Source organism: Panicum virgatum, chromosome 3N (assembly GCF_016808335.1).
Source record: "Panicum virgatum strain AP13 chromosome 3N, P.virgatum_v5, whole genome shotgun sequence".
Lineage (NCBI taxonomy): Eukaryota > Viridiplantae > Streptophyta > Magnoliopsida > Poales > Poaceae > Panicum > Panicum virgatum.
Window position 1 is genome coordinate 32,476,072 of NC_053147.1, and position 23,193 is coordinate 32,499,264.

General features: G+C 44.3%; 2 protein-coding genes across 4 annotated transcripts; both read left to right on the top strand.

The window, feature by feature from the left end:
• The first annotated feature begins 229 nt into the window (after positions 1-229).
• On the top strand, positions 230-3,709 carry LOC120665729 (chaperone protein dnaJ 49-like). 3 transcript variants are annotated; one of them, XR_005671300.1, is made up of 3 exons: positions 241-390; positions 1,545-2,761; positions 3,266-3,709. XR_005671300.1 is itself a non-coding variant. In XM_039945389.1 (2 exons), exon 2 carries the CDS (start codon positions 1,597-1,599, stop codon positions 2,692-2,694), a length of 1,098 nt encoding a protein of 365 aa, XP_039801323.1. In that variant the 5' UTR covers positions 230-356; positions 1,545-1,596; the 3' UTR covers positions 2,695-3,108. The 3 variants fall into 3 exon arrangements, 2 of the variants coding, with proteins under 2 accessions (XP_039801323.1, XP_039801324.1); XM_039945389.1 differs by lacking the exon at positions 3,266-3,709 and having other exon boundaries at positions 230-356; positions 1,545-3,108; XM_039945390.1 differs by lacking the exons at positions 241-390; positions 3,266-3,709 and adding an exon at positions 454-477 and having other exon boundaries at positions 1,545-3,108.
• A 1,721-nt stretch (positions 3,710-5,430) lies between these two features.
• LOC120665730 (mitochondrial zinc maintenance protein 1, mitochondrial-like) lies at positions 5,431-15,337 on the top strand. The gene is made up of 2 exons (XM_039945391.1): positions 5,431-5,756; positions 14,959-15,337. The coding sequence occupies exons 1-2, from the start codon at positions 5,510-5,512 to the stop codon at positions 15,033-15,035; spliced, it is 324 nt and encodes a 107-aa protein (XP_039801325.1). The 5' UTR covers positions 5,431-5,509; the 3' UTR covers positions 15,036-15,337.
• The last annotated feature ends 7,856 nt before the right edge of the window (positions 15,338-23,193 follow it).

Consider the following 23,193-nt stretch of genomic DNA (forward strand, 5'->3'; position numbering starts at 1 on the left):
TAATGCTTTTTGGTAGCAGTTGTTGCATATAACTTGTTTTCATGTTTACAACGGAGGGTCTCATAAAAATGTTCTAATCGGACCTCCTGGCGCTAGAAAGCCGAATGGAAATCTATACCGACGGGCAGACAGCCAGAGTGGATATTTTGCTTTGAGGTTCATTTGTCAAGCTCTTTCGGGTTGGGCCTGGTCCTGGTCCGGCCCAGGCCGGGCCCGGCTGTAACCAAAACTGATACCAGCCTACCGAAGTCAAGGGCGTGAGATATGGAAAAGCTGAGGGGCTCAGCCGAAAAGTGCAGCCCCATCGCCGTGCCGTCTCCGACATCTTCCTTCACCTCTCCGGTGGTGGCTGCCTGGTCTTCCTCGCGTAGCCTCTCTCTCTCTCTTCCGGTAAGCTCCTCCGATCGAGCGCTCCCAAATCAGCCTTGAATTTGCTAGTTTTCGCTTGGATTCGGTCACCGCACTCTGTTCCTCTCGGTGAGACTTTGGAGATCTCTCCATGATAGCGGTCAGATCGTGCTGTTTAGGTTTGAGAGGATGGCTAGTACCGCCTGTTTCTTGTTTGCTTAGGTACTGGTACAGTTAGATGATGCTGATTGACGAGTCGATGGCTGGTTGGTGTAGGTCAGGGTCACGCGTGGGAATGAAATTTTGAGGTTAATTCTAGGTAGCAAAACTGTGGATGCGTTGTTTGTGTGCGTGATTGGTAGTCGTGGTTGGCGCAGATATTCACTAGTTGGATATGTAGTCCTCATAAATCCATGTGGTACAGTGGTAGTTCGTGGAGAATTGGAGGCGTAAATGTACCTTCTTTTTTCCCCCTGATGATGGCTGAGAATTTATTTTTCATCCTTATTTGCTTGCTTGATACATTCCGCTAATTTTTCTATTTCTTGTTGGCTTAAGACTTGTACGCTTGTAATTTGCCTAATGATTTACTTGGCTCTTTCAAAATAAGCAGGTTTTCCTTTTTCAAGGGAAAAAAATACTTTATTGCTACTGAACCACTTGATAAATGCATTTGGTCTTTGTCTGTTGGTTTATTCATGAGCCCAGGACATGTCCATTGGTGTATTCCTGAATTCATCAGTGGCGCCCTCTATTTTGTTAGATCATACATAACTCAGATGACTATCTGCTATTGGCCTGTTGTAGAAGATCTGCCAGTTTTTGTTTTAGCACTATAATGGGTTTCAAATCCATTAGAGTGGCTATTTTTTATGCTGGTTTGCCAAAACCTAACGCAACCCTCCTCCTTTACCCGGGCTTGGGACCGGCTATGCTGAGACGACTCAGGAGAGAGAGAGTCTTCCAGTCAGCATAGGCGGAGTTGTTTTAGCACTATAATGATTTTGTATTTTTAGCCTGGTCACTTGTTTGTGTCTACTGAATTTCGGGGCTGAGATTTAGATATCAGTTCGTCTCATTGCAATTAGTGGATTTTTTGCAGTTAACTGTTATTAGATGATAATTTGTTTTGTTAATGCTTGGAACATTTTATACATCTTTCAACTGCCCTAAAAAATTGCATTCTTGTTTCACAGGTAATAATTAGGTGGGCATTTTCATCAATTTTATCCAGAGCTGATTGGGCTCATGGATGGGAACAAGGATGAAGCCTTGAGATCTATCAAGCTTGCAAAATCTGCATTCACATCTGGGGATAGGCAGCGTGCAGAAAAATTAGTCAGAATTGCTCAAAGATTGGACCCTAGTGTTCCACTTGATTTGTTGAGCCCAGCTGAGAAGTCTGACATCCTGAACGGTGCTACTTGCCACGGCAAAACAGGAAGAGGCCAAGCTTGTGAAAACCCCAAAACACCAAAAGAATCAGTTGGTCATGTTAATGCTGATCAGGTCTACACTGAGGAGAATATTAGAGTGGTTCAAGATATCAGGAAAAAGAAGGATTATTATGCAGTTCTTGGAGTAGAGAGGAGATGCTCTGTGGAGGAAATTAGGAAGGCCTACAGGAGATTATCACTGAAGGTTCATCCTGACAAGAATAAGGCTCCTGGGGCAGAGGATGCGTTCAAGTTAGTAAGCAAGGCGTTCAAGTGCCTAAGCAATGATCAGTCGCGGAAGACTTATGACCAGACAGGAACCATTGAGGACCATGAGTTTAATGAGCAATATCCCAATGCCATGAGGCGGGGAATGGCCAGGCGGAGGACGCAAGCAAGAAGTGGCTTCTATAACTACGAAGAAGATTTTGATCCAGATGAGATATTCAGGTCCTTCTTTTATGGCACCCATGATAATTTGTTTCGTGCCCAGAATACCTACAGAGCAAGGGGAACAGTTAGGCAACAGCAACAGAGAAGGGAGCATACAGTCCAGGGTGGTTCTGGCATAAACCTAACAGTGTTAATGCACCTTGCAGTAGTATTGATTATTGTTTCACTTGCATTCATTCCAGTGCAGAGGCCTGAGTATTCCCTGCAGAAGACATATTACTTCCCCATATCAAAGGTCACTCAAAAGCATGGGGTGGAATACTTTGTCAGCAAACAAGATTTTGATCAGAAGTTTCCACAGGGGAGTCAATCTAGAGAGATTCTTGAGCAGTATGTTTTTAAGGACTATAAGAATCTGCTTGGAAGATATTGCCATGTGGAACGTCAACGGCGTCAATGGGCTAAGGACTACCCTACCCCTAACTGTGACAGGCTAAGGAACCTATCTGTAGCGTAAATTGTGCATATGTGATTAGTTTGGTCTCTCATTTTCATTCTTGGAAGAATATCACTCGTCTTCACAGGTAATATCCATTATTTTTTTCTGAACACAATTCAAATAAGGTAGTTGACGTGTGTTCTCATTTGTAAATCAAAGTAAATATTTCTGAGTTTTCTCAGAAATATTTCTGAGTATAGCCAGGACTTGTACAGAAGGTAAGCTACCTGTTGGTTTTTATTATGCTGTTTCAACTCTTAGGGAAAGAGTAGCACAATTGTACAAAATAGTGTTTGAGTAGAGCTCAGGCTGGTTGCTTTGACTGCCTAGATTCTATGAGGCATAATGCTGAGCTGATGTAGACTAGGTGCAACAGTTTTAAAACCTGAGCAGTTGAAGTTCATTTGATCTAATAGTTCCTCTATATCATTACGCAACTTGTTTGTGTGATTGCCATTTCACGGAGAGGTTGATTGATCTGTTCAGTTGATATTATGTCAAGTAACTTAACTAAAGTTTGGTCCCTCTCTGTCTCTGGGATATGTCTCACACAGGTCTTGTTTTCTTGCACCTTTGTCGGATGATGCAGGCGTAGCACGGCAATCTTTTTGATAAAAAAGGAGCTGTATGGTTTCTAGTCCATCTGTTTGTGAGACGACACAAAGCCGATACCTGGAAAATGGTGCTACATGTTCTTATAATAATTTTCTACTGCTATATGTTCGTGCGATTTACACGAGTCGTGAAGCAGTAAGCCAGGGCATACATGCCTTCTTCAGTACATGGAGAGATACGGTGGCAGGCGATCAGCTGATTGAAGTTCCGCTGTGCGTGTGTTCCTGCTGATGATGCAGCCCAAAATATTCGTCTGAATCAGTTACCGCCTGGCACTTGCCTCCAGATGCTGAACTTTCCAATGGATGTGAATTCTTGTCCAGATATCTGTGATTGGAAAACCACCATCATGGGTGCCTCCACTTAACAGTAGAGCAAACCCTTTTAAAGGCAAATGGAAACGTGGAATACTTATCTCGATTGGTAGCTTCACACGCGTCCGTGAACTGTCATTTGCGTATCTAGATCACCGAACAGTCGGCCGGTTAAGCTCATGTGCGGAACCAAAGACGCTTTGGTTGAGGCTCAAGCCTCCTACCATCAAATGCTGTATCACACCAATCAAATGCTAGTAGGATTTGACTAAGGCTGGACGAAAAACTCGTGGCTCGGTAGCTCGCTCGACTCGGCTTGTTAGTGGCTCGGCTCAACTTGACTCGTTAGAAAATATTAGCAAGCTGAGCCAAGTATTTAGCTCGGCACATTAACGAGCCAGCTCGAGCTGCTCGCAACCCCAAACGAGCTCAATCTCTGGGTCTTAGCTTTCTCTAGGTCTCTCTCAGTCTCTCGGTCTGTCACCCCCCTCATCTCCCTCCCGTGATGCCCCTGGCCCCGTGGTCCTGCCCCTGGCCGCTGCACAGCCGCTCGGTGCCCATCTCCCCACCCTCCCCTCCGGCTCGGCACAGGCGCATGGCCGTTCGCACCCGACCAGCTCGAGACGAGCCGAGCTGAGCTGGCTTGATATCGAGCCTTAGGTCGTGTTTGGTTGCGCTGCGTAAAATTTTTAAAAAGACATCTTTCTATATTTGAAGTACTAAATATAGATTAATCACAAAAATAATTACAGAACTCGTCTGTAAATCGCGCGACGAATCTAATGAGCCTAATTAATCCGGCATTAGAGGTTATTTACTGTAGCATTACTGTAGCAATTTAGCATCTAATTACAACCTAATTAGGTTCATTAGATTCGTCTCGTCATTTACAGACAGCAGTCGCAATGCGTTTTTTATTTCGTCTAGATTTAAGTCTCTATGCAGGTGTCGAAAAAAAAGTTGGAATTTTGGTTTGTGCAACCAAACATGGCGTTAGATTTGACATCATCGGAGATAGTTTATCTACATATATTGGCTATTGCTCATCGCCTCACCATGAAACTATGAAAGCTTAGGGGAGCAATTACTCTAGCTCTTTATATTCTCGAATAATCGGTATTACTCCGACATTCAACTTAATGTATAATGGTAGAATTGATATGGATGTGCATTTGGCTATGTTTACTTGCAAATATCTTTAATACCATGCCACCGTTTGTTTATGTTAACACAGTAACATGAGCAATATATTTTTTTCGAACAATGAAACATGAGCAATATTACATTATACTTTGATTTGATGCTCAATATAAGTGACATATCTTAATTTTCTCCTTGAAGTTATATTTTTTCACTTTTGCAAATGTCCTTTTTAGGCCATGTTTTTCGCGATATTTTTTTTAAGGAATCTTTTATGCATAAAAGTTTATTTGCAAAACCTTTTCACATATAGGTGTAAATTTGCGAGCCGAATCTAATGAGTATAATTAATTCATGATTAGATAAAGTAATGCTACAGTAACCATACTTTAATCTCCTCTAATCGTACGACCAAATGTCTCATTAGATACAGTAACGGCTACAGTACCATGGTTGTGTAGGTGCTTTTGTAATTAGACTTCATTTAGAAGCTCTGATTAGTGGTCAAAGCTGCGAAAAGTTTTCGCGAAATTTTTTTCACGCTCAACCAAACACGGCCTAGAATTAGTTAAAAAAGTATAATGTTGCAGGAAAGTCCTCATTCAGGTAAGTCGCAAAATAAAGTCCTTATTCTTTTTTGTTGGAGTGGAAAAAAGTCCTTATTCAGGCAGTACTAGTCGGCATGGGTGTTCCAAGAAGCCGCCTACCATCACGACACCAGACAGCGGCGGCCCAGGCTCCCAGACGGTCTCTGCTCGCGAAAAATGGCGGCAGCGGCGGAAGGGCTAGCTGCCTACCGGGCGGTGCTGCGGGCGGCGCGGCGGACTTTCGCGGGCGACAAGCTGATGCTGCAGGAGTCGGCGGTGGAGATCCGGCGCCGCTTCGAGGACCACCGCGGCCTCGCCCCGGCCTCCGACGAGGCGGCGCGCGCCCTCGCCGACGCCCGCGAGGCCGCGCACTTCATCACGCACATGATAGTTCAGGCCACACGCGCGCCCTCCGGGTCCTTCGGTACGATTCGATACTGCTCACCACGCCTCCCCCGCTCTAGCTGATCGTGATCTAGGGACTAGGGTTCGATTGATTCGGAAAATTGGCGTTTGGTTATGAGTACCTGGAGCAGGAGGGTGATGTTTAAGTCCGTGGATATTTACGCTAGTTAGTATACAAGATAATCTACTGCATTTATCTTGATGAATTACAGCAATTCTTATGTCTGCAGAATGGTTTCTATAACACTCGTGAGCTTACTAAACTTTTAAGGCTTCAAGGAGCCAAATTGTTAACGAGGATAGTGCCTATTGAACTTGCTATTTTTGCACTTCACTGTGGGATGAGATTTGGGATGTATGAATCTCGAGTAGAGACTCTTAGATTAGGATTAAAAGTAAAACGCTCGATCGGCGGGGGAAAGACTGCCCGTGCGGCATTGCAACTGAGAAGAAACCATAGCCAAGCCAGCCGAGAAAACCCCTGAACCACGGCTTCACCATATAGGGTGTTACCGTAACCTGGGCCGACCACGAGCCACTGAGTCGATGACTGCAACTACCCTCTGGTATGATGGCCCCAACCAACCACAGGTGCCACAGGCCAGCACCCTGCCACTATTTTTTAGGGTTGCCGGTGAGGGGATTTTGGGGTGCCACCAGGATTTGAACCCTTGTTGTTGTCTCTCAACTTGGGAGCTTATCATTACACCACAAGAGTGTTGGCCTCTCAGATTAGGAATTGCTAGAGGTATTAGAGCACAAACGAGATTAGCTGGTTGTAATTTACACAAATTTTGTCGTGTTTGTTGCAACTTTCATACAGAAACTTTCACTACCCCCACACAAAATCCAGAAGCGTAGATCCTTTGGTGACTTCATACAACTTTTGACGTATTAGCAAAATTGTTAAAAAGGAGAGTGCCATGACTTCCCATTTTTGAAATGCGCTGGCACTCTTACCATGGTATGTAATGAATCTTGAGTAGAGATTCTCGGATTAGGGGTTGCTCGGTATTTGAGCACAAACAGGCTTGGTCCTGTTTTATGCAAATTTTGTTGTGCCTGTTGCAACTTTCACTGAACCGACACAAAACAGAAGCCTAGCTCCTTGAGTAGTTGCTGAACTCTGACAACTCTATATGTATTGCCTGCATTACAGTAGTCCAGTATTTCACTCACAATACATGGGTGGCTCCATTGACTAGATTGAAGTTCCCTATGCCATATTCTGAATTGGTTCAGTTCGGGCCAGTAAATTTCATTTGTGCTAGATTTGAACTTACGTGTTGTTTACATAACCTTAACCATGTCTCCAATTCAACACAGTTTTTAGCTTAATCTGAACAGTAAACACCAATCCCAGGGGAAACATAATCTTTGGCCTAACTCCTAAGTAATTTGGCATGTTTAGAGCTAAGCTACGGAGTGTGAAATGACATAGACATAAAGATGTAACGGACAGTTGTGACTTTGCTTTTGTAAAAGGCTTGACTTGTGTCACTTTGCAAAAGAAGAAAGCTTAAGGTGCTTAAGCTTGGTCATTTTTTTTATAATTGTGCTTCAGCTTAATACTATTATGAGTTAGATAAATTGCAATGAAGCATAAAATTGGCACTGAAAAAACATGATCAAGCAATTCAGTGAGTTACCTTTGTAGGTATACCTTGTTATGTGGAAGCCGTGAACTGACCCCAAGTATGGAGTGTTTTCAATAACCAACTCTATCTTACTTTGCTCTGTGTTTGTATTATGTTAGACAGTTGATGTATATGTGTGGTTAGGGTCTTGCGCCTGGCTTGTTAGCCGGCCAGCCCATGTAATTGGGCCTGAGCGTGGCATGTTTGCCAGCCGGCCCTAGATGATATTGTAGAGATACGGTAGGTTAGAGTCCTAGGAGATCTTGATTATGGGTTTCCTTTAGCCTCAAGATCTCCTCTCCCTATATATGTAACCTCCATGTATCTCTCAATAATCAATCTGTTATTCCACACAAATCCAATCTCTTTCATGGTATCACGAGTTTAGGTTTTTCTTTCCGCTGCCGGCGCTGCTCCCAGCGCGCCCTCCCCTTCGGCGCGGCTTCCAGCGCGCCTTCCCCTCGGCGCTGCTCTCAGCGCGCCGCCTCGGGCGCTGCTCCTAGCTCGCCGTCTTCCCCTACGTCGGTGCTGCTCTCAGCGCGCCCTCACCATGCCGGACTCAATCATCGTCGACGTCTCCGGCAAGACCCCGCCCCCTGACGGGGCCGTTTCTCCCAGCGCCGAGGACGACGCCGAGCGCGCGCGCATCGCCAAACTCCGCGCGGATGCGCTGCTCCGTGCCGAGGAGGCGGATCGCGAGGCCGCCGCCGTCCAGGAGGAGATCGACGCCGCTCTCGCGCGTCTCCAAGCCGCCAAGGAGCGGGCCGCGGCCCAGCCTCCTGGCGCCGAGGATGACCAGGATGATGAATCCTCCGACGCCGGCGACTTTCACCTCCACAAGGCGCTGCTTCAACAGGAGGCTTCAGTCCTCCTCAACCTCCATGCGCAAGCCGTGGCGGTCCAGAACATCCGTTCTCTGGTCCCTCTCGTCCTCGACATCAACTCTACCTTCTACGGTCGCTGGAAGCAGTCCTTCCTCGACGTCCTCGGCAAGTACTCCCTAGAACGCCATGTCCTCTCCGACGACGTTGCGCCTGCCTCTCCTTCCTGGGTGCGGATGAACTGCGTCGTCCGCACCTGGCTGCTCGGCGCCATCTCCGACGACCTCGCCGGCACTGTCTCCGAGCGTGGCGCCTCTGCTCGTGCGATCTGGCTCGCCATTGAGTCGCAGTTCCTCGGCAACCGCACCACGCGCGCCCTCTACGCCGACCAGGAGTTCCGCGCCTTCTCTCAGGGCGACCTGTCCGTCGTAGACTACTGCCGCCGCTTCAAGCGCATGGCTGAGGACCTCAGGGACCTTGGCCAGCCTATCACGGAGGACACTCTCGTCCTCAACATCATTCGCGGGCTGAACGAGCGCTTCAGCGCCATCGGTCTTCACCTATGGCGCACCACTCTTCCCAAGTTCATCCAAGGTCGGGATGACCTGCAACTCGAGGAACTCACCATGGCGAAGGCACCTCTGGCTGCAGCTCTTGCTGCTCTCTCTGGCGGTGGCTCTGGCACCTCCGGCGGCGGTTCCGGTGGCTCCAAATCATCGGCCAAGCCCGCCCAATAGCAGCAGCAGACCCCCTCCTCTGGCTCCGGGGGCGGCTTCCAGCAGCGCGGCAAGCGCTACAACAAGGACAGCGGCAACATCTCCTCTTCCGGTGGCTCTCAGGGTGCCTCTGGGGGTTCTGCGCCTGGACAGCCTCCCTCGGGGACCAGCTACTACAACCCGTGGACCGGCACCATATACATGTGGCCAGGTCTGCGGGCCCCGACACCACCTCGTCCTCCTCTGCCTCCACAGCAGCAGCAGCAGGCCTACCTCGCCGGGCCTCCCGGTCAGTGGGGCGTCCCGCCTCTTGTCAGTCCCATCGTCCACCCCGCCTTGGCCCAAGGATGGGATCAGCAAAACTTGGCGGCCAACTTCCAGACCATGACGCTTCATCAGCCGCCGCAACAAGACTGGTATTTTGATACTAGTGCTACCAGTAACATGGCATCCGATGCTGGTATACTCTCGACCTCCTTCGCTCCTTCCGGTCATTCTTCTTCATCCATTATTGTCGGTAACGGGAATCTTTTGCCTGTCACCGCCATTGGCAACACGGTCCTTCCTCATAAGCTTCATCTTAATAATGTCTTGGTCTCTCCTGATCTTATTAAGAATCTTATTTCCGTTCGCCAATTCACCACCGACAATAACTGTTCTGTGGAATTTGACCCTTTCGGTTGTTCTGTGAAGGATCTTCCCACTCGGAGCGAGATCATCAGGTGTGAGCTCTGGACCTCTCTACCCATTGCGGCTCCCCGCATCCGCCCTGCTGGCATCCACCACCTCTTCACTTTGGCATCAGCGTCTTGGCCATCCTGGTCATGAAGTTTTGGCTCGCCTTGTGCACTCTTCTGCTATTCGATGTAACAAACACACTAGTAATTCTTTATGCCACGCTTGTCAGCTCGGTCGTCATGTGCGTCTTCCCTTTCACATGTCAACATCTCGCGCCTCGCGCCCTTTCAAGTTGATCCATTGTGATCTTTGGACGTCCCCAATAACAAGTGTTTCGGGTCATAAATATTATCTTGTGGTGCTTGATGATTTCTCACACTATCTTTGGACCTTTCCCCTGCGCCTAAAGTCCGACACTTTTTCTACCTTGTCTGACTTTTTGCTTATGTGCGCACACAGTTTGGTGTTACTGTACAGGGTATACAGTGTGACAATGGCAGGGAGTTTGACAACTCCAGCTCTCGCGTCTTCTTCTTGGCCAATGGTGTTCGCCTGCGCATGTCCTGTCCCTATACTTCGCCTCAGAATGGTAAAGCTGAACGGATTATTCGCACTGTCAATAACACTGTTCGCTCCCTTCTGTTCCAGGCTAGCGTTCCCCCTCGCTACTGGGCTGCAGCGCTCACCACCGCCACGTACTTGCTGAACATCCTGCCCACCAAGACGCTCAATTTTTCTACACCACACCTTACCCTCTTCGGTACACCACCATCATATGACCACATGCGCGTCTTTGGGTGTAAGTGCTACCCCAACCTCTCAGCCACAGCCGCCAATAAGCTTTCTCCTAGATCCGCTCTCTGTGTCTTTCTCGGATACTCTCCTTACCACAAGGGGTACCTTTGCCTTGATCGACACACTAATCGGACCATCATCTCCCGTCATGTGCTCTTTGAGGAGTCTTCCTTTCCATTTGCTGAGTCCTCTTCACCTACACTAACGGACTTTGATTTTTTGGAAGAATCTGCTCATCCGGTGGTACTTCCCTTCCCGCCGGCCACCAGTTTGATGCCTGCAGGTTCTTCTGCCGCCCCACCCGCGGCCTCGGTGTCCTCGACAGCCGCCGCGCCACGCGCGGCCTCCACGGCGCCATCTTCCTCCCGCGCCATGCGCGGCCACGTCGTCTTCTCCAGCCGCGGCGCCACGCGCGGCCACGCCGTCTTCTCCAGCCACTGCGCCACGCGCGGCCCCGACGCCAGTTTCACCCGCGCCATGCGCGGCCACATCGTCTCCAGCCGCTGCGCCACGCGCGGCATCGACGTCTGCTTCACCCGCGCCACGCGCGGCCGCGTTGTCCCCTGCACCTGCGCCACACGCGGCCTTGGGACGTTTTGGCCATGCAGTATGCTCCCGGCGCGCCGCACCCCCTGCTCTGGCAGTATCTCTTGCTCCGGTGCTTCCTCAGACTTTCCCAGCTCAGCTCCCTGTCGGCGCTATTCGGATTCCACCCGTGACCAATCAACATGGTATGGTCACTCGGGCGAAGCGCGGCTTCCGCTTGCCGGCACTCTACCAGACTGTGACTTTGTCCCCGGTTCCTCGGACATATCGCGCCGCCCTTGCCAATCCAGATTGGCGTGCTGCTATGGAGGCTGAGTTCGGTGCCCTTATGTCCAACCATACTTGGGATAACGTTCCTCAGCCACCAGGTTCAAATGTGGTCACTAGCAAGTGGGTATTCAAGCATAAATTCAAGTCTGATGGGTCTCTTGAGCGCTACAAGGCTCGCTGGGTTCTACGTGGCTTCACTCAACGCCCTGGTATTGATTTTGATGAAACTTTCAGCCCGGTGGTCAAGCCTGCTACAGTTCGGACAGTGTTATCTCTTGCTCTTTCACGCTCCTGGCCCATTCATCAGCTCGACGTGAATAATGCGTTCTTGCAAGGCAATCTGTCGGAGACAGTCTTTTGTGTTCAGCCATCTGGTTTCGAGGACCCTGCTCACCCGGACTATGTTTGCAAGCTCAATCGCTCACTATACGGACTCAAACAGGCACCACGCGCTTGGTTCAGCCGATTTGCCTCTCATCTTCTACAGCTGGGTTTTGTTGAAGCTAAGTCTGACACTTCATTGTTCATCTATCACCATGGCGCGGATGTCGTCTATCTGCTGCTGTATGTGGATGATATTGTCTTGACAGCTTCATCTCTTGGTCTTCTGCGCCGCACCATTACAGCTCTCCAACAGGAATTCTCTATGAAGGATCTCGTGCCCCTTCATCACTTCCTTGGAATGCAGGTTCAGCAGCAAGACTCTGGTCTTCTCCTCTCCCATCGGCAGTATATGATTGAGATCCTTGAGTGGGCTGGCATGGTAGACTGTAAGCCCTGCTCAACACCAGTGGATCTGAACCCCAAGCTCTCTGTTGATGACGGTGCTCCAGTTTCAGATCCCATTGATTTTCGCAGCTTAGTCGGAGCTCTCCAGTGGCTCACCTTCACTCGGCCAGATATCTCCTATGCCGTTCAGCAAGTTTGCCTCCATATGCATGATCCATGGGAGCCCCACCTGGCCGCTCTTAAGCGTATTCTGCGCTATGTTCGTGGCACTTTGGATCTTGGACTCTTGTTACGTCCTTGTGCTCAGTCTGACTTGGTAGTTTATTCTGATGCTGATTGGGCTGGTTGTTCGGATACTCGCAGATCAACTTCTGGCTATGCAGTATTTCTTGGTGACAATCTGATCTCCTGGTCGTCCAAGCGACAGAACACCGTCTCTCGCTCCAGTGCTGAGGCCGAATACCGAGCCATTGCCAATGCCGTTGCAGAAGTTACTTGGTTACGCCAACTCTTGTCTGAGCTGCACTCGCCATTGCACAAGACAACCTTGGTGTATTGTGATAACATCAGTGCCGTCTACATGTCCTCGAACCCTGTTCAGCATTAGCGCACCAAGCATGTGGAGATTGATCTTCACTTCGTCCGGGAGCGCGTTGCTCTTGGAGATGTCCGTGTTCTTCATGTGCCGACCACGTCGTAGTTCGCCGACATCTTCACCAAGGGACTGCCTACGTCAGTCTTTACGGAGTTTCGATCCAGTCTAAACATTCGGTCACCCGATGCTTCGACTGTGGGGGCGTGTTAGACAGTTGATGTATATGTGTGGTTAGGGTCTTGCGCCTGGCATGTTAGCCGGCCAGCCCATGTAATTGGGCCTGAGCGTGGCATGTTTGCCGGCCGGCCCTAGATGATATTGTAGAGGTACGGTAGGTTAGAGTCCTAGGAGATCTTGAATTCTTGATTATGGGTTTCCTTTAGCCTCAAGATCTCCTCTCCCTATATATGTAACCTCCATGTATCTCTCAATAATCAATCTGTTATTCCACACAAATCCAATATCTTTCATATTACATGTGTCAAAGTCTGTGTTGCCTGTTAATCCTGTCCTTCAAACAGAGTACAGCTGGTCAGCAGCTTCTCATACGCAACAACGGCTGTATTGCTGTGTGAGAAACTGTTGATGTGCATGAACTATTGCAGTTATCATACACGTGGCAGATCATGATCTGAGTAGCTAAGATACTCGCTACTCACCAACTGCTGCATAAGCTGTATGTGGGTGGGAAAGTACAGACGGATCATTTCCTTATATGCTCTTGAACTGATTCTTGAATGATGTAATTAGTGACTCCCCAACTGTTGATCTAAAGTGAGTGGACAGGTGCCATGGAAACACCATGCACAAACTAATTCACCAACCAACAAGTAACCAGTGAGAGCATATATCCTTTGGGCTTTGATGTGCAAAATGTAACAATTGGCTTAATGAAAGTTTCCCTGGAAAGGATTCTTGCAGACCTTTTTTGCGATTTAAAACGTGTCACTAGTCTTAATTTAAAAGTTCAAGTAATTCAGCATTTTCTAGGGCATTTTGTCACATAATTGTTTGAGGTACCCTTTTCATCTTCCTAATAAAAATGTCACTACCAGGATACCCACACAATAACATAAGTTTTTTTTTCTTTCCCAGTAGAACCCAATCCCATTTTTGCATATATCTTGTTATATTGGAAGATTTTGTCCCACAGAGGAAAAGAGGAAATAGGGTTTTCATTGGCAAATGAAGAGATCCATTTAGTGGCTGATAACTCGCCAATAACATTTATAGAGAACTTATTTATTGAGTTGCTTTGTTGAACACTGAAGCATAGCAAAACTACAATAGTTATGTGGAGCAGAGAAACATTGTGTTCATAGCTGAAGATCAGAGTGTCAGCTCTATTACAGTTATTCTATACAATATACATGATGTGCATAATGAATTGATAATTATTTGATTCCTTGAATAGGATAAATACTTTCTATACTATAAATTTTGTATATCTCAAGGTAGAAGATTTGACTAGTTTTATTATCCTTGAAAATTAGTTAGTGCAGGGAACACGCTTGCATATTTGAACAAAGATGCCTATGTATTTGAAACTTTTTGATGTTTTATGAACTTTGAACATTCATTTTGTTAGGAAAAATCCATTCAATGCAAAGTGACCCAGTATGGAAGGGATTTAAATGTCCCAAACAATTTGCTCTAGGGCTTACCTGGACTCGTGCAATACTTTGGGGAGTTTAGCAAGGACTTTGAGCTTCTAATCATTTTTTTATTGTCTGAAATAATATAAAGATATATGAGTAAAAGCAGATCAAGTTTTTCAATCTAGTGTTGGCCTGTCTACCCTAAATACAACTCACTTCTTTTTCCAATGAGTATACTATTTATTCTTGTGGCAAATGGGATACTGTAAATTTTATGTCACCAATGTGTGGGTGTCAGTTTGGAGTTGTCACGCTGGTCTCCAAATATGCAGTAGGTGCACTAAGTATTGAAGATGAACAGTACAAGATCTATTGATGGATATACGTGAAGCATCGTATTCCTTTGCCCTATTTTGCCCTATACACGCTTGTTGTATCTGATCCCAGGTGGTCCAGGCTACACCTCATGCCCACCGCGGGGGGGGGGGGGGGGGGGGGGGGGGGGGACCAATAATGAAAACCTGGTCTTGTATCAGAATCGGTGTAGAATTAGCTTTTCTAGAGGAGAACTCTATCACAGACAGCTTTATTGTATGCTAAAGCAGTCTTTCAATTTCTTTCAGTTTGTGCTGTCTGCTGAAATAACGCCTGATTATATTTAATGTCCGTCCTTGAAAACTAGATCTGATTGTATTGGAATGGTGTAGAGCTCTAATTTTTTGATGTAAATAGAAAAGTTTTGTCGCTTTCATGTTTACATTTGCTGTCCTTTTACCTTTTGTTTTACTTTGGAGCTGTCCAGTCTATTATCATAACCTGTATAATTGGCTTTCCAGTTGTGAAGCCTGAGAGCGTACATGCTGGAGCTACACTGGAGGTTCCTTCCGAGGAGATCCTGTCAAAGTTGAAATAGGGGAACGCACTAGACTGTACAAGCATTATTGCAGAAACTCGCCCATCTTCAGGCTTCTAGAGATAATAAAAACAGTTTTGCATCGGTTGCTTATAGATTGTTGTATAACTGTTGGACTGAATAGCTTCACACCTTTTCCTTTTACATTTCTGTCGAGAGCATCATACTGCGCTGAAGGTACGGTGCTGTTGATGTAAGCTAGTCATCTGAGCTTGAAAACAAGTAAACAACCATTGACATTGAGATTTTGAAAATTGACTGTCTCGTGGCGGAATGTCCGGAAAGAAATTTGCTGGAGCGTTTGGACTTTGGATTCGAGCTGCCGTGGAGTTGGTCATTGTTCGTGTCTTGTTCCAAAAGGCTTGAGAGGCTGGAGACACGGGAAATGCGGGTGTTCGTTCCGTTGCGTCCTCTGGCCGGACGTTGAGACTTGAGAGGATGGCCAAGGAGGCAGGGTCTGCGTGCCACCATCCATCCGAAGGACAATTCCTTTGTATGCATCTGCAGAGTTCGTCTCGTCCTGCCTATGTGCATCTACCATTGAGATCGTAGGTAACCGTGACAGAACTGCCACGCTGAATGCCTATCGATTAGATCATTCTAAAGCTCCCGATCGACTCGAAATTCAGGCACATTCAGTTTTATTGGCAGACAAATTCCAGACCGATGCATCGCTGGTGCGTGGCTCGGCGTGTCATCAGAATTTCAGTTCTCCATGGTCATCCTTCCTTTGCAGCAGGTCCCATGGACCATGGTTTGTGTCATGTCATGGCTCTCAGGCCAGCAATTAGCCAACACCCAAGATGGCCTACACGGCTACACCTGATGAGCTTGTATGTAGCCGCTAGTTATTTGAAGCTACTGCTACGATCCCGTCGCCATCTGATACTGCTCCATCCTCATGATGATCCGGGTGCCGTTGCGTCCAGGGAACTCGCGCCGTTGGAGCTTTCAGGGAGAGGATTCCATTCAAGAAAGCAGAGGCGTCGCCCATGATGCGGCCATGCCTGGCCGGGGAACTGATGACCTTGCATTCGCATTCATATGGAACGGACGATGAAGGTCTGGCATCTTCAGTCTGCACCTACACGGACACTGCTGTTTCCTGAAACTGATGCTTCACGAGTCTCAGTAGTAAGTAGGCTTTATGACGATCTCATGTGGCTACAGAGATTCCTTTTCATTTTTGTTGAGCTCGTTACCAGTGTTCACCAGATACAGTTCGTCGGTTGATAACAGTAGCAGCAGCAAGATTGTCTGTACTTGTACATGATTGGTACTGTGTTTTACTAGGGTACTCCCTCCGTTCCAAATTACAAGTCATTCCAAGAACCTTGGAGAGTCAAACCATTTCAAAATTTGACCAAAATTACAAAGAAAAACACAAAAATTTATGACATCAAATAGGTATACTATGAAAATATAGCTAACAAAGAATCTAATGATACTTAATTGGTATCATAAATATTATTATCTTGTTATATAATTTTGGTTAAATTTGAAAAACTTTCATCCTCCAAAATTCTTGGAATGACTTGTAATTTGAAACGGAGGGAGTACTACCTAGTACTCCAAAAAAATTCTTGGAATGACTTGTAATTTGAAACGGAGGGAGTACTACCTAGTACTCCAAAATTCTTGGAATGACTTGTAATTTGAAACGGAGGGAGTACTACCTAGTACCAGCTGGGATGATGGGGATTTGACTGGCAGGCTAAGGCAGCAGCAGCACCTGCTCTGGCCATAGTGTCGTCGCCCTGTCTCTACCACATCGCACCAGCAACGCCTACATGGCGCAGTACTAACGCTTGCACGGCATCTGCATGTCTGCGTTTTTCTCCCCATGCGGGTTCCTTCTCTGCAGTGCAGTGTTGTACAGCACCAGCAGTAGAGTCATTGTCACCTGCTGCTGACCAATCACACGCCGACACGGTGGCTTACCCTCATGCATGGTTGCTGTCCTGCAACTACCACCATTACCAAGAATCCGAGACTAGAGAGATGGAAATGTAAACATGGATATCGAAAATATTGGATATTTGTATCTACTAAAATATCAATATGGATATCCATGTTCGTATCGACACTAATATGGTACTAGAGTGGATATATCCGGATCTAATTTTCATCTATTTTCTCTATCTGATTCCACATTTGTATTTGACAATATCCAAGCTCTCCATTTCAGTATTTGACAATATCCAACCTCTCCATATCAGTGAAGAATAAAGTACCATATGAAACCATTTAAACCAACTTTTCATAAGTAATGATGAATGATAATAATTTGATATTAGTAATGATAGTACATTACTAAAATTATACAAAAATTATCTCAATGACTAATGATTAATGATATAAATTTTAATAATATTAATGATGTATTCCGTTAAAACTATGTAAAAGTTCCGTTCAAAAAAAACTATATATATCTATGTTTTTAATGATAAATACTGATAATGAAGATATATGAAACTACATGTAACTAATTATTTAAAAATTCAGTAATAACTATCGTGCACGATTACTGATATCCTTTTACTCCACATGATTCAGTAATTTTTTATCAATTGGTTCAGTAATTTGACAAACCGGGTGCAAAATAACAGCTATACCTAAGATGTAGAATAGCGATGTCGTTGATAGATTGTTTATGTATTTATTGAACTATAATTTTTTTTATTTATTGATAAATATGCTACTTTTGACGAGCGATCTTTGTACATGTTTATTGTATTCTCATACTTTATTAGTTTCTACTTGTATAATGATTTTGTTGTTCTAAAACGATCAACAAAGAAAATAGCTAAACAATATATTCTAAATCGAGTAAATATCCGAATGAGAATATGAGGTATCTGTTTTACGTTCGTATCCGAGAACATCTGAGTTTGTATTCATATTCAAGTTAAAATATGATAAAAATGCTATCCTAATTCAGTTTCATACGAATCAGATCCGATTCCACCTTAAGCTGAGAGCCTGAGCCTGAGAGACTGTTGACAGCAGGGATGCAGCAGCTTCCATTGTAGCAGCACGCATGCATGCATGGGCAGCATGGAGGCCAAGCCAGTGCAGGTTCTGCTTCTGCAACTATAACCTGCTGGAGACTGGAGAGCATGAACATACATACGTGTGATGTCAAAAGTTCGCAGCATGTCGCAGAGCTTTTCTGCAAGTTGCCGTGGATGCGGCCATGGCGGGTGGTGACTTTGTGGTCAGGTAGCGCCGTGGAATGTGTAACAGTGCCCTCTGGAAGCAGGTTCGTACAGGTACGTGGTTGTTTACCGGTGGCAATGTACTCCTCCCCCAATTCCCAAAGGCCTTTTGTGTGACGATGTGCTGCGAAGGGGCCCGGGGAGGAATCGGTGGTGCTCCTCCGCTCCTGCATGCTTGTGACCCTTGGAATGTTGCGGCGTGTAAACTAATCCGCTCCCGCTTGGCGCCTTGCTTGTTGCTCTTGGAGTTGGACGGCCAGCAGGCTCGTGACGCATGCCGCCGCGCCATGCCAAAGGTGCAAGGTGCAGCCCCCCCCCCCCCCCCCCCCTTGATTCTCTGCATACCGCCACTTTGTTTAATTAATTTGTTGCAAAAATTACTCATGCATGTTCTTGCATTGTTGTTAACACAATGCAAAAGAGCTTGCATGGTAGTGAAGGCATGAATAGAAACTGACTGCAATCCTTTAAAAAAAATGGATGTTGGTAAAAGATTTGGTGCGATTGTCCAATTAACTTCACTGATCCTTTTGTTTAACGAAACACTTGACCCCTTTGATCATGTCTAAGTTTTCTTTGCCATTACAATTAAATAACAATGTGTCGTGGCTAATAATACTTGTCGTAAAAAGAAAGGGTAATACGGGATGATGCAGAGTTGGTGTGGTCTCTGAAGATCTGATCTTCACAGAGCACAAAACAGATGGTGCACCGTGTACATCCCCATCAGCACACATACACACCAGCCAGAGGTTGTTAGGATATGTACATTAACAAGCCCTCTGTGAGCTTTGGACATTTGCAGAGGCCAGAGAGCACTGCACGAGCCACACACACACACAAACAATAATTGAGTGGCTCAAGCTCCAGCCACCACCCTCGTCACGTACAACGTCTGCATCCGTCCAAGATTGGGGCCTGGATGGCCAGCTTGTTGCGAGTCACCTTTTTCCCTTCCCCCGTGGACAAGCTACAACAGGACACCACAGCAAAGTGAATGAGTATACCTTCCTAGCTATGGACCTCTAGTTGCTCTTGTTCCTTTATTCCAATTGGTCATTAACAAAGGCAAACCATAGTGCCCCTGGGGTCATATTGTACCATACACAAGATTACAGTGATATGACCTTATGCATTGTAGTGACATGACCTTTTGGGTTCTGCTTTAAACCCATCAGTATCAAGAATAATTCATTTGACCAGTGTTAGATAGTTTAGGATCACTAGCCTAAGAGAGAACCACAAACAGGGGCTCGGATTAGGGTTCAGTACCTTTGATCTTGAGCTCCCACTTCCTTTCTTTTCTCTGTTCTTGTTCTTCTTCTTTCTCTAGCCAATTGGGGCTTTAGGAAGCCTCTTCCCAGTGCTTGTAGTGCTCAGTGGATTGGGTTTCTTAGGGGCAGAGGCTTAGGGCAGTCTCTAGGACGTGTCTCTGCCCTGGGGTTTCATCCCCTTATATATTTGAGCACCATGCACTGGGGGGACTCCCCTGGAGAATTCTGGGGGGCTCCAATCAAGCCCCCATTAATTGTTGGTCAAAAATAACGGCTCACCAATTTAGACTGATGATCACCGTTCACACCAACATTCTCCCCCTTGATCATCAGGCTAAACTTATAAGTTCACTTTTCAATGAAATGGCGTACCAAGACAAAATGATTACAATGGTGAATCATACATACCATTGAACCCAGTTGCTATAGTACGACATCTTATATCAAATGAACTTCTTTAACTTAGGAGCTCCAAAACTTATTCCTTACGCTTATATAAAACTTACGGACTCCCTTCTCAAAAGATGGTACACTAGATCAATCAATCACTGCAGTCAATTAAGTACCACAGGACTAAGTGACCATGATTCCCATTCAAAATCAAAGTGATTCCACTTAGTCTTAAACTTAGTTCATTTAGGCCTTGAATATTTATGTTTGATTCTGGATTCAATCTTTCATAATGTCTTAGGTCTGGGAATACCTCTTGACATGTTACTCGATCCAAAATTGCACTCTTTCATTTAATAATTTCCGGGATAAATTGCTTAAAGCAATTTCTTATCTTTAAAATGATATGGATCAGGGACACAAATCCATATTTAACGGTGTATAATTCAAGACATGCCACAACTTAACTTTCATCTTTAACGATGCCTTTAGGTAAAGTATTGGTTGAAGCCTTCCACATATGACTTCTCCCACAAGAGTGTTGATAATACTTTATGTGGAATTTCTCAGTATCAACACTTCTTGTAACATAATTGTCCAAAATGTTGGACTCCTTATTTGTGGGCATGTAACATAACACCTTTTACACTTATGCCAATAAGGCTAAGTGTTCTTAATGATTTTCCAGGGGTCCAGTCCTAGACTTATTTCCCCAGATATCCCGGTCCTTTTAAGGATACTTAGGGCATCTTATAACTTAATTAAACACATAATGCTTACGTCTGCCACAACATATGCATACTTATTGCCCTCAACCCTTTTTCTGGACCTTTATCTTGGTGAATATTAGTATTCAAAACTTAAGAGATATCACCAAGATAATCTTAATATCCAGATAAAAAGAAAATCTGGATCTTATATACACAATATCCCTATTGTTTAAAACTTAATTAAATAACTTATTTCTTATTGTACATATGTATCACTTATGGAGTCAATAGTTTTTCAAATGATGAGCAACGAGTGCCATCCATTCTTTATATCTTATATAATCAATCCCTTTCACTTAAGTGGGATTGATCAAAAAAATCTTCATGTGGGCACAAAATCACCACAAGGAGCTAAAGCAAGTATTCATAAGTAAGCTTAGGTAATTTTCTACTTCCTTGCTTTAGAGCTCCCATCCAATTTTTCATCTTAGCGACATTAGTGGTGAGGTATGATACTAAAATAATATTCAGTTCTAAGGCTAGCATATAGCTCATAATAAGAATAACATTATCAATTAAATGACACATAAGAAACTAACACATGATAAACTTATCTTAATTCTTACCTGACTTAAAGAGGTGGAAAAAATATTGAAATGCCTTTCCATTTTTCTAATGAAGGTTCCACTATCCCCCTCGAAATGTGGTCTATACAACAGTACCATATTTCGAAGAACCTTTATTTATTTGTTTGTATATCCTTATTACAACATATAAAAGTAACATGAATGTATACATTGGAAATAAACATAATTTTTATACTAATAGAATCTAATGACATTATCTTCTTTTTCATAAATACAATTCTTTAAAACTTAGAATTTTTCTTACTTAGAGACTCACCTTATTCCCTTATTCTAATCTCATTTTCTTTGAGCTTAATCATGACTTGATGCACATCATATTATCTTATCCTCATTGATACATAATAAGGGAAATAACTCACCATTAATGTCAAATATGCTCTTTAACATAACTTATTTTGGGGATTACTCCCCTGATTCTTATATTTATCCATAAGTGACTTATCTTAATATATATTCCCATTAGACACTAATAAAATTATTAGTTTCTCATCAATATCTTTATTATAAAACTTTTCTATTGGGAACTTCACTTCTTATGACACTTGTATATGCCATCTTAGTTATGATCTTAAGAACCAATGAGGTGCAGGTAAAAGCACTTCACTTCTGATAGTGGTATTTAAAACAATGTTATTAGAAACTTATGACTTAATTAATACTTATCATCAATAGGGATAATTCATAAGTTTGATTTTGCATTCATAAATGGATGTTCTTTCCATGAGGCATAGTTACTCTCATTTAATTGTTTAGTGCCACTCATTAGTTTTGAACTTTAGAGACATCGAATGCTTTATTGAATACTTTAGCAAGCATCAACACAGACTTCTTCTATTAAACCAGTCCAAGTCAGCTTTGGCCAGAAATGGAAAAGAACAACAGAATTTTGTGAACTAGTACTTATTCATTAGCTTTGGCCAGAAGAATAAGTACAAGCCACACTTAATATCATGTGCATAAAACTTCTTTTGTTGAATCATAATCCAAATCAGCTTTGGCCAGAAGTGGATTAAGACCAACAAAAGTATTGTGGACAGGTATTTATCAATCAGCTTTGGCCAGAATGATAAACACAAGCCACACTTAGTTTAAGATATAAACTCCTTTCATTATTCTGATTCAAAATCATCTTTGGCCAGAAGATGAACCGGAATAATAAAATTTTGCAGTCACACATTCATCAATCAGTTTTGGCCAGAATGATGAACGTATGCCACACTTAATCAGAGTGTTATTTCTTTTGCAGCAGAAACTTTATTGGAAATGACCCATGTGCCTTTCAACATAATTTCTCATAACTGAATCATTAACTAAGGCACTTCTTTGATTTTTCTTAATAAGAGATTTCTTAATTTTGTATAAACATAATCATTGTTGACATTAGTCATCAATAGCTCAGTCTATCTTAATTTATGATTATACCCATAACTGCTCTAGAGCTGGCAACTTAATAACTCAATCAATCTTAGTGACACATGATCATCAACAACTTTGGTCAGTATATAGTCATGAGTCACAAAATTAATCATAATCTTCAGGATGAGAATGACATGTGGCTACAAACAACTTTGTTCAGTATGTAGCCACAAGTCATATAATCAGTTACGTTATGCCAATACTCTTTTGAGCAAATTCTCACTTATCATAGAAAACTTTAGTGTTTTCCTGACATTCTTATCAACATTATTTGTGGCTCAACTAAGAAAATATTCAAAAGCCAGCTATTAAGATTTATGTCCAAAATTGGACTCACTAAGTATGCATGGCTTAAGAATAATATTCTTTATTAATAAACAAATTGAATCATGATAATCCATGATTGTAAACAACTTTGATTAGAATACAATCACGAATCACCATTGAAAATTCTGATCTTGAATCAAAACATCCCATTGGATTGATTCCAAAATGGGATAAAA